We start from the raw sequence: 12271 nt of genomic DNA, 5'->3' as shown, positions 1-12271 counted from the left end.
CCGTGGAAAGGAAGAGAGATCAAATTGTATCCAGCTGTCTGGGTCTCAAAGCTTGCGTCTGCTGCTCAAACAAAACTAGGCGCAGTAGACCCCTATGTTGCTGCTCGGGCATCCTGCGTTTCTGGGAAAGTGTCGAGCGATTGGAATGACGACGATGTTCGCAACATTTATGTGCAACCAGTAGGTGGGCCTTCCCGTCTCGCAGTCGCTGGACCTATGCGTTTGAAAGACGCTCTTGATGATCATAAGAAGAAGATGGAGCGCATGCTGACCCGGGACAAGAAGCTTGAGTACGGAACCACTAGTTGGTTTAAGGTTGACGGGACTTCGGATCAGCTGAATTACGGTACAGAGGACAAAACGAAGGTAGTTAAATTAAATAATAGTTTCATTTTCTCGGCTAGGAATGTGATTTAGAAATCACATAGATACTTTGAGCTGATCACAAGACTGCTGCAGAAAAAATGGACCGATTCCGAACATTCTCAAAAAGAAATATCGGACAACCTCGGAAGCGATGTCGGAAGCAGCGGAGATGACGATGACTGCCTGCGGGTCCTGCGGAACAACTTCTGAAGTTGACGAACAGATGATTGGGTGCGATAACTGCGACCTGTGGGGTTTGGGAGCACTGAAAGAGATGTGAGAAGGAAGACGGGTTGCTCGATTGAGCAACACACTACACGATGGCTGCGAAGAGAAGAGAGGAGGGAACTGAAGAGAGGGTGGAGAGGGGAGGAAGTTTGGGGAGTGACGGAAGAAAGACGCGAATAAAGGTGATCTGGAAAATATATATATTGCTGTGGAATTCTGTGACAATCCCGAAAGATACCGACGACTCTACAACCTGGCGACGCAGGAGAATATTCAAGGTGGGTTATTTAATCGATATAAGCGCGAAATGGTGTAAAATTTGATTAATTAAATCTGGCATATAAGCGTCTTATCGAAAATAAACATGGCGCCGGACAAGTGTTTCGAAGCGTTGAAAAAAAAAAAACATAGAACATAGAAACAAAATTGAAAATACATTTGTGTAAGTGGCATGTCGTTTTTTTAATGCTGTGAGTGTACTTGACGGGAAGGAAGAGATCTTAATTCTAAAATACATCTGTATAGGTGACGGATGTGGCATTCTGATACGGACATTGGCGTGTGGATCTTGACAGTAAAATGTGAGAACATTGCCAGGAAAATGAATAAAAACAAATAAACAAACGACATTGTGTTAATTTGCATGGAGACTTGCTATGGGACTGTGAAATAAATTTAGTTCACAAAAATATAATCAAAAGGGTGGATTACACAATATTTGTGAGGGGCAAATTGGAGAGAATCGATTACTTTGCGTCTTGAAGAGTACCGTTGATTGTGCTTACCAAATATTGTATAGATGTTATATTATTTATAATAAATCGTGAAGGGAAAACGAAACTACAACACAAAGGTAAAAAAAAACATAAAGATCATGAGGGTTGATCGGCTATCAAGTTAGCAATTAATTTATCGTGTGGGGCGATTTCTATTTGGTCTTTGGGATGCTATATATCATGAGGGATGATCGAAAAATAAATGAAATATTTACATGTACATACATCGTGAGGGACGATTGAACTGATTGATGGAGAAAATGAAAGATCATGTGGGATGGTCTATAGTCGCAAATGTTGACAAATATCGTGTGGGATGATAGGTTCAAAATGTTTGACAAAAGATCGTGTGGGACGATCGAAGAGAAGTGAATGTCATATCGTGAGGGGCGATTGAAGCGAAGTCTTAAACAAAAAATGATCATGAGGGATGATCAAAAATTGCAATCCGGAATAAATATATTGAAGCGGGAGTAATAGGGGTTAGTAATTTGATGACAATATATTTGATGAAGATAATATGGATTAAATGCAATTAAACTGTTAATGCATGAGTATCGAATGGCATAGTCCATAAAGCGTTGGTTTTGTGATATTGATATTTCAGATGGACGACACGAGACCGATGCCACAGTTCAGATGTGAGGATATTGCTAAGGCGAGACTACATCATGAGTGGAAAGACTGGAAGAGCGGACTAGAAAGATATTTCGACGCCAACGACATTACTGAGCAGTACAAAAAGCGGGCAAAGCTGTTGTACTTGGGAGGGCCCCAACTTGATAAAGTTTTCACAAACCTTCCGGACGGAAGCAAGTTCCCCTTAGTTGCTACAGAAAAGCGATATTATGATGTGGCCATTTCAGCATTGGATAACTACTTCCAGCCGATACAACAAGACATTTTAGAACGGCACCGCTTACGCCAAATGAAACAACTTCCTGGTGAAAAGTTTTCTCATTATATGGTATTGCAGGCATATTTGTTAATTTTAATAGTTTGTTCTAAACAGTGTACATATTTCTATAGGTTCGTTTGAGACAGCAAACAGCATTGTGCGGCTTCGACAAATATTCGAAAACAACGAAGCAGGTTCTGACTGAAATGATGATTACTGACGTCATCGTCGAGGGTTGTTTGTCGGTCGAACTTCGCCGACGAATGTTGCTGAAAGATCGGTCGTTGGATGAAATCGAAGAGATTGCTTCTGGCTTGGAAGGCGTTGAGTCTCAAATGCAAGATCTCGCAGGAAAATCAAACGATAGTCGTGTTAGTGAGCAGGTTTATAAAGTAAGGCAGCGTCCGTCACGGGGATTTGGACGTCCCCCAGTGTCTTCTTCTAGAGTTGATCGTTTTCGTTTCCGTGGTCGTCAGTCTACGCCTTATGCTTCAACCATCGTTTGTTTTAATTGCGGTAAATCGGGACACATTGCTTCGTCAGAATCTTGCCCCGCAAAAGGCAAGCTTTGCAGGAACTGCAAACGGATAGGTCATTTTGATTATACCTGCAAGTCCCCTCGAATCTCTTCGAATCCAGTTAAAGCGTCCCCTTCCAGTAAAAATGTTCGATCTATTGAGCAACAGGAAAAACAAGACACTGACGAAGGAAAGGCTTACTACGCTTTTTTCAACGGTAATCTCAAAAACATGTTGACATTTGAAGTCGGAGGAGTACCATTGGAGATGTTGGTGGATTCTGGAGCAGATGCGAACTTGGTGACATCTGAAGCGTGGACGAAGTTGAAGCAAGCGGGGGTCGACGTTTGCAGTTCGTCGAAAGAAACCGATCGTTCATTTTTCTCTTACGGTAGTAGTAGTCCACTTGAAGTCCGAGGAAAGTTTACGACAAAGATCAAAATCGACGACAAAGTGACGGTTGCTGAATTCTACGTAGTTGAAAAGGGACAAACATGTCTGCTGGGAGATACAACCGCTAAACAGTTGCAAGTTCTGAAGATTGGTGTGAATCTTAACTGTGTTGAGAAGTCTGAACAGTTCGCTTGTATCAATGATGTCGAGGTCCATATTCACATGCAGCCGGATGCTAAGCCCATAGTTCAACCGGTTAGAAGGTTGCCAATTCCAATCGAAGCAGAAGTTAACCGAAAATTAGATGAGATGTTGAGCAGGGATATTATCGAACCTAAAACGGGTCCAACTTCGTGGGTTTCTCCACTTGTTGTCGTAGCTAAGTCTGGTGGAGGATTGCGGTTGTGTGTAGACCTCCGGAGGGTAAACCAGTCAGTCCTACGGGAACATCATCCTATGCCGGTGATAGACCAAATCCTGGCCCGTATCGGAAATGGTGCAGTATGGAGTAAGTTGGACATAAAGGATTCTTTCTTACAAGTTATGATTGCTGCGGAATCTCGAGATATTCTCACGTTCATCACAGAGAAGGGGTTGTATAGGTTTAAAAGACTTCCATTCGGGCTAATAACAGCGCCGGAAATTTTTCAAAAGGTCATTGACGGAATTCTATGTGGCTGTGAGGGAACACAGTGGTACCTGGACGATATATTTATCGAAGGCAGTACACTTGAAGAGCACGATGCAAGACTTGAAAAGGTCATGACTAAACTCAGGGAGCGAGGGGTCCAATTAAATTGGGAAAAATGCCAGTTTAGAACGACGAGCGTTGAGTTTCTGGGACAAAAGATCACAAAATCTGGCTTGGCACCGTCTGATACAAAACTGGCTGCAATCGTTGCTTTTCGTCGTCCCACGAATGAGAGTGAGGTTCGTAGCTTCTTGGGCTTAGCGAACTACCTCAATAAATACATACCGCAATTAGCAACTTTGGATGAACCCCTTAGAGAGATGACAAGGAAAGGGGTTAAGTTTTCTTGGGAATCACGGCAAGAAAAGTCTTTCCAGACTATAAAACAGGCAATGTCGGATGTTCGTGTACTTGGTTTCTATAATATTCAGGACAGGACTGCAGTAATTGCTGATGCGAGCCCTACGGGGCTAGGAGCGATGCTAGTACAGACGGACAGCCGAGGACGTGAAAGGGTTATTAGCTTTGCTTCAAAATCACTTACGGATACTGAGAAAAGGTATTGCCAGACAGAGAAGGAAGCCCTGGGATTGGTATGGGCAGTCGAAAAATTCCAATTCTATCTTTTGGGACGACAATTCGATTTGGTCACGGATTGCAAAGCGCTTACCTATCTGTTCACTCCTCGATCAAGACCGTGTTCTAGGATTGAGCGGTGGGTACTAAGATTGCAAAGCTTCAACTACTCTGTCGTTCACATTCGGGTGATCAAAATGCTGCAGATGCGCTTTCTAGACTCTCGTGTACGATTGCAAAACCTTTAGATTCGTCGGAAGAGCTAGTTGTTCGACACATAGCTTCGGTTAGTGCTGAATCCGTTGCAGTTTCTTGGGAAGAACTGATACGTGAATCTCGAGATGATGCAGAAATCACAAACATTTTCAAATGCCTAAGTGAAGATACTATCGATTGTTTACCTGCTGCTTACCGTATAATTTCTACAGAGTTGTCAGAGGTCGGAGGAGTTCTACTACGAGGAGATCGTGTCGTAGTTCCTGATAGTTTGCGTCAACGGGTCCTGAACATAGCGCATGAAGGGCACCCGGGTGTGCGTATGATGAAGTCATACCTTCGATCTGCCGTTTGGTGGCCCAAACTAGATGCAGATTCGGAAAAATTCGTGAAAAACTGCCGTGGATGTATCTTGGTGTCCACTCCTGATGTTCCGGAACCTATGCTCCGTAGGTCGCTTCCTACTGGACCTTGGCAAGATATAGCTATTGACTTTCTTGGTCCACTACCTGGTGGTCAGCATTTACTGGTGATTGTGGACTGCTACAGCAGATACCTAGAAGTCTGCGAAATGAACTGTATCGATGCTATGGAGACCATTGGCCGTTTAAGGGCAATATTTGGTAGATTCGGAATACCATCCTTGATCAAAGCAGATAACGGTCCACAATTCACCAGTGAGGAGTTCAGGGAATTTTGCAGTGCCTACGGAATACAGCTGGTGAACACGATTCCGTATTGGCCACAGATGAACGGTCAAGTCGAACGGCAAAACCGTTCAATTTTAAAACGGCTACGGATTGCGCAGGAGCTTGGCAAAGATTGGCAAAAAGAGCTACACGAGTTCCTTCTCGTATATCATGCGACCAACCATGCAACGACTGGTGAAGCACCTTCGAAGCTGATGTTCGGACGTCGAATACAAAGCAGACTGCCCCATGTTCCAGTTCACTTCGATGACGAGGCAGTTCGCGATTTCGATACTCTGCAGAAAGAGAAGGGTAAGAACTATTCCGATAGGAAGCGTCGAGCTGCATATAGCGAAATTCGAGTAGGTGACGCTGTCTTCGTAAAACGAATGAAGAAGAACAACAAGTTGGAAGCAGAATTCGCACCTGAGGAGTATGAAGTGGTAAAAAAGTGTGGAGCAGATGTTATCGTCCGTTCACGGCTTACCGGTAAGGAGTTTCGTCGGAACACTGTGCATCTGAAGAAAGTTCCGGTGGGACGGGATGAAGGGCAGCTATCTCCGGACAAGGAAATTGATGGGACTGTAGAAACCGGCATGGATGAGGAATCATCGAATGATCGTGGAGCCGTCCTTCCTCCGGAAAATACAGTTCGCCGTCAACGTGATCGACAACAGCCATCTAAATTCAAAGATTATGTACCTTACTAGCTATTTGAAAGTGTAGGAGGGGTTGTGGGGTTTGGGAGCACTGAAAGAGATGTGAGAAGGAAGACGGGTTGCTCGATTGAGCAACACACTACACGATGGCTGCGAAGAGAAGAGAGGAGGGAACTGAAGAGAGGGTGGAGAGGAGAGGAAGTTTGGGGAGTGACGGAAGAAAGACGCGAATAAAGGTGATCTGGAAAATATATATATTGCTGTGGAATTCTGTGACAATCCCGAAAGATACCGACGACTCTACACGACCGCTGGTTCCATACGCGGTGCGTGGGCGTTACGGCAGAAGCGGCGAAGGAGAACAAGTGGTTCTGTCCGTCCACCGAGTGCCAACAGCAGTACAGTGAGTACCTAAGTACCCCCTAAGAAAAATAAAGCGGTAGGGGAAGAGTTCGATAGGGCTAGTAATAAGTCATCTAAGTCAGTCAATGATTCCGGGTCAGAGTTGGAAAAACGTTTGAAGGAGTTAGAAGATGAACAGCAGGCGAAAGAGAGGAAGATGGAGATTGAGATGATCATTCTTCAGAAGCGGATTGAGATGGAGACGGCGTTAAAAGAGAAGAAGATGAAGCTAGAGAACGCGATTAGGGCGAAACAGCGGCATGATGAGAAGGTGCTCATGGAGAAGGCCCTATCAGACGAGAAGAAACATCTGGAGGAGTTGAAGAAGATACAAATAAATGGAGAAACTTATATAAATGGGGAGGCTACAATGAAATGACAAACATATCTTCCAACAACAGGTATCCAAGTGAACGAGATTGATTTAATAGATGCACTGCCAATAGACCACCTTCAGAACATCACCCTGAAACAACGCAAGCAATTGGAAAAGGTTAAACTGGCTACTAGAAACTGGTTTTACGGATTTTTTGGAACAATCGGAGTTTCCTCGGTAATTGCTCTAACCCTTGCCGGAAAATTTCTTTTCTATTTCCTCAGAAAACAAAGGTCCAGAGTCAACGTAAATATTACTCGGGAAGGAGCAGGAACTACAGAGAGATCACCGTCTCAAGATGTTGCGTAACCGCTTTGAGGACAAAGCAGCTTAAGAGGGGAGGAGTTGGCAACACACGATGCAACATCCATTTATGCATACAACCGGATGAACATCATAAACCATTATCGGGTAGGACGAACATCGTAAGCGATTATCGGAGAGGACGAAAGCCATAAACGAATATCGCATTCGAGATAGGACGAACGCCATAAAACGATCATCGCATTCGAGACAGGACGAACACCATAAAGTACCACGCCCCGGTGCTCGGGCCGAGCCAGAAACCAGACACGACGCAGGATCTCCACCAACGCCGCCTACCAATGCGGAGGTAAACAAATTAGATGATAAGAAGTGTTAGAATAAGATATATATAGAAGTGTAGACGAAGGCTACGGCATTCTTTCTCTGTAATTCTTACTTGTATGAATAAATTACGAAGCCCCTGCTTCTGAAATGTCCTTACTCTAAAAATTCGTTGAAAGAATTATTAACTAAACTAAATGCAACAAAGCAGAGGGATGGAGCAGACGGTTTCTGCAATGAAATAGACTCCCTCTGCAATCAATTGCATGCAACATACATAGAGAGCGGTCTCTGCATCTCTCTTGTCACAAGTCCCTAATCTATAGGAGATAGACTCCAGTACAGTTTATGGCGACACGTGAATTTAATCTGCAATCTTGTTAAAGTAATGTAAAACCGAGTGATCAAGTGCAACATAAACCAAGAGCAACCAAGAAAAAGTTATATTGTTACAAAAGTGCACCATTCAATATAACAATATGGGTTGGTTTACATCGGATAATTTTATCGCAAACGAAGTGCAAGTAGCGCCAACGGAACTAAAAATTATGGTCGGAGTAACAACAACGGCGCTCGTGATAGGGATCGCGTATTTGATTTTTCGCATCGCAAATAAGTACAACAAACGTGGTGTTCAAGCAGCGATCCAGCACGAAATTCGCCTGAACAATGTACGCGTTCAAGTTGATAAATGATTAATTATTATATAAAACAAACAATTGCGAAGAGATGAACTTTAGTGAAACTGACCAAGTGAGGTGAATCAATAAATACCATCATCAAGAAAGACAAGTAGCCAAGAAATTCATCTTAATAGTGCGAAATTGATAACTGTGGAGTGTCAATTGAAACATGTGAACACAGACAATACCATTATAATAACAAACTCCAAAGAAAAATCAGTGCTTACCAACGCAAAAATGTGGCAGGCAACACAATCACCACCACCGGCAGGCGTCATAGCAGTGATACCGTTAGAAGCAGCAGTGGGTGTACTTTTTGGAAGTATCTGCGTGGGAATTGCCCTCACACTAGGCGGTCGGCTCATCTGCAAATTACGGGCCAAACGATCGGACCAGGAACAAACAACATGGTATGTGTAAAGACAGATAGTAACTAAGAAGTGCGGAATAAATTGCATGTATAAATGTTTTGGGTCTGAACAAAAAGCTAATGAATAGACTAAGGGAAATAGAGGAACTCATGAAGAGAGAGCATTTTAATTTGCAAAAAAGTGCTAAACGTCCACGTTCATTACAGGGAGTTTTGGATAAAACCGCGGTATTAAAAGACCATTACGTAAGCGGATATAAGCGTAAGGAATACGTAAGCATTATAAATAGTTTTGAGCATAGGCTAAAGGTTAATGATTGGAACGATGAAATCGAGAAATATCGAGCACTAAAAATTGCGTTAGGATTTTGGAAACACGCCGGAACTTTACTTCAACGGGATTGAGGACAATGAAGAATCATCAGCTGCCGATACAGTCATTGGATTTCGATGATTTGCAAAAAAATAGCCTAATAACCAACATTCTAAACCCACGATTTTGATTGGACTTGAACACAGTCATTTATAGATTCCATTCGATAGACGATTTGGTGAACCAAACGAACCGACAGCTATCAAATCGAAATCAGAGTGGTTCATTTTTGGAGATATGTTTCCATATTCCCTATATCATGCATCAATAGGGAACCATTTTTCAATGATTCATCAAGAGGAAATGGCAAACATGATGAAAGCGTACTTTTCAACAGAAGACTTTGGCGTCAAGATCAGCAAGAACCTACAAATATCAGACGCGGGCAAAAGAGTGGAAAAACTCATGGAGCAAATATTGAAAAACAAAGATGGCAGATACGAAGTTGGGCTTCTTTGGAAATCAGACAAGTCAGACCTAACTTAAGCAAAGAAGTGTGTAATATTTATGAAAGCAAGACGAGAAGTGAGAAAGTTCTCGTATGGCTCGTCGTTTGATCCGATCATACCGCAATCCTACTTCAGTGAAGCAATTACTGCGACCATATCACATGGCGACCGTGACCAAGGAATTATGCATCAAAAGTGATAGAATCTGATAAGTTTAGACAGTGCTTTTAGTCGTGAAACAAAATAATGATGGAACCAGAATCTACAATAAGTAAAACAAAAAACAATGTAGCAGCAGAGAGTGAGCACACTGGAGAATCCGTTTTCGAAGTAGACATTATCCTAATAATGTGACATAATGGCTCACAATTTTTATAATAATACTGAAAACGCTGTAATAGAACGTGTAGCATCCCATAATTAGCATGTAACTATTGAACGTAAATTACCATAATTAGCAATTAGTTATTGAACGTAAATTCCCATATAGCACATCCATAATTAAAGCACAATTAAATGTTTACAACGAATTCCCCAAAGTAGCATACCTCAACCTTCCATCAAAGAAAAACCCAAACATTAAAACTGCCAGATCAGGTAAACTTCTCACCTTTTGTCATGACCGTCATAAACGGTAAATCCCAAGCGTAACGGCACCCAATGCCAAGAACACTCAGTCATAAACAACAAACATCAAACATGTACCTAGCATAAGCAAAGAAGTGTAAACCCTAATATATAAGATAGCAAGACCAATAAAGAATGTTGATCAGTAAGAAAGTACTCGCATGACTCGTCGTTTGATCCGATCATACCGCAATACTATTTCGGCGTAGCATCTACGGCGAACATAGCTCATGGCGACCATGTGACAAATCGGAATCTTCGGATATTTAAAAAGCAAAAGTGTTGTGATAAAAGTGATTTGACGAAAAATACACAAAATGTTCGGCTGGTTCTCAACGGAAAACCACGTGACAAACAATATCGCAGTGGAAGAAGCGAAAATAATTGCCATAGCGCTTGTTCTAATTGTTGCATTGACGATCGTATATTTTATGTTTAGGGCTTACAACAGCCACCTAAAAACACATGTTAAGAACGTCGCGACAAAAGAGATCGCACTAAATAACGTGATTTCAACAAAGTGAAGGCAAAAGAAATCGCACTGAATATCGTGATTCCAACGAAGTGAAGACAAAAGAGATCGCTCTAAATAACGTGATTTGAACGAAATGAAGACTAAAGAGGTTCCCCAAATGAAGTGATTTCAACAAAGTGAAGAGACAAAAAAAAACAAACAAAACAAGCAAATCTAGGAACTTTTTTCAAATAGGCGTAACTGTATTTGACCTTGAAATTTGAAACGGTTAGTATTCTCTCAATTCAGCACATTTCGTTTAACAAACGGTACTACCAGATAGTTCGGAATCTATTCTTTCTGTTAGGCACATAAGTTCACCAAAATGGTATTATTGAAGAGCACAGTCGCCGTTCCAAAAATCAAGGTCAGAATCATGTACGCCCATTTGAAAAAAGTTCCTAGAAATGTTTAAATTAGCGTGTGGAACGCGTGGTTGTTGGCCACTCATAGTGACAACATCAGAAAAAAGTGTTACTGAAACAAGTGCAGAGACAATAACAAGCGCTAGTATTGAAAGCGTACAGCACCAAATGAACATCGAATTCATCATCACAGCAATAGTGATAATAACATTGTTGGCGACGATTGTGACATTGCTGGTAAAATACAGGCGAACAAAAATTGAAAATGAAAAGTGTAAGCGGGAGTACAACGAAATACTAAAAAGTGTGATAACGTCAACACAATGGTTTACGGCGACGAGGAGCATCTAATCAAAGGAATCGGAAACACTAACAGCCACCAGGACCAGGACCAACCAGCGACAGGTACGATAGATGTCAGCCAGAAACATAAGCGGTATAATCAAAGTACGTATATATTAGTTTGTAATCGGGAGGTAAACATAGAAGCCTAGAATGAAGAGGAGAATACGATTGATATAACTCATTTTTTTTACAATGAAATAAATTTTTTGGTATGATTTGACATCGATCAATGAATAGACTCAGAGTTATAGAAGAAGTTATAAAAAGGGAGCACCAAAACTTAGTGAAAAACAAAAACAGGCCAAGAACACTCCAAGGGATTTTAGAAAAATCAGAAACTATAAAGGAGAGAATAACATAATACAAACAAATATTACACAGAATCGAATATAGAATTAGCACTAAGGAATGGAAAACCGAAATAGAAACTTACGAAGAACTGAAAATAATCGTTGACTCATGTTTAAAAATACTGGATAATTCGAAAATCATTCATCCAAAAATAAGACATTCCCTAAAGAACATTGCAAAGATCGCAATTTTTTGTAAGCGTTTAAGTGGGAACGCAAAAATTCAGGAGAATACATCAGTTGTCCCAACAACCAAGCACACATTAAAATCCATTGCGAAAACTGTAATTATTTGTAAACGACTAGCAGCCAACAAAATATCAACCATGCCGTTCGATATTAAAACAGCCACCGCACTCGTGCAACCGTATGACGGTTCCGCCGAGGGGCTGGATGCGTTTTTGGATGCTATCAGCCTACTGGCAGACTTAACGCCAGCTGAGCAGGTAGCTACAATGATGAAATTTTTAAAAACGCGACTTACCGGCAGAGCTAGGTTAGGCTTGCCGGATAACATTGATAATATTAACGATCTTAAACAAAATGTAAAACTCCGGAAAACATAACAGCAAAATTAAAAGCAGTTAAATTGAAGGGGTCAGTCGAATCATTTTGCGAGGAGGTCGATACTCTCTCTGCCAAACTCAAAGTGTTTTTTCAAAGCAACATTGCCGAGGGAGTAGCTAATAACATGGCTACTAAAGTTGGGATTGAAACTCTCGTAAATGGAGCAAACTCTCAGGAGACGAGAATTATTTTGAAGGGGGCACTTTTAGTGACATAAAAGATGCCATCCAAAAGGTGCTAGAAAATTCTAGC

General features: G+C 41.7%; 1 protein-coding gene across 1 annotated transcript; it reads left to right on the top strand.

Moving 5' to 3' along the window:
• The first annotated feature begins 140 nt into the window (after positions 1-140).
• Positions 141-6174, top strand: LOC134219272 (uncharacterized). Its single transcript, XM_062697992.1, has 4 exons — positions 141-872; positions 1978-2337; positions 2400-3687; positions 4875-6174. The coding sequence occupies exons 1-4, from the start codon at positions 687-689 to the stop codon at positions 6059-6061; spliced, it is 3021 nt and encodes a 1006-aa protein (XP_062553976.1). The 5' UTR covers positions 141-686; the 3' UTR covers positions 6062-6174.
• Positions 6175-12271: the final 6097 nt, after the last annotated feature.

The sequence above is a fragment of the Armigeres subalbatus genome, chromosome 3, assembly GCF_024139115.2.
Source record: "Armigeres subalbatus isolate Guangzhou_Male chromosome 3, GZ_Asu_2, whole genome shotgun sequence".
Taxonomy (NCBI): Eukaryota; Metazoa; Arthropoda; class Insecta; order Diptera; family Culicidae; genus Armigeres; species Armigeres subalbatus.
Note: the sequence above shows the minus strand (reverse complement) of the source record. Positions and strands in the feature narration are given on the sequence as shown.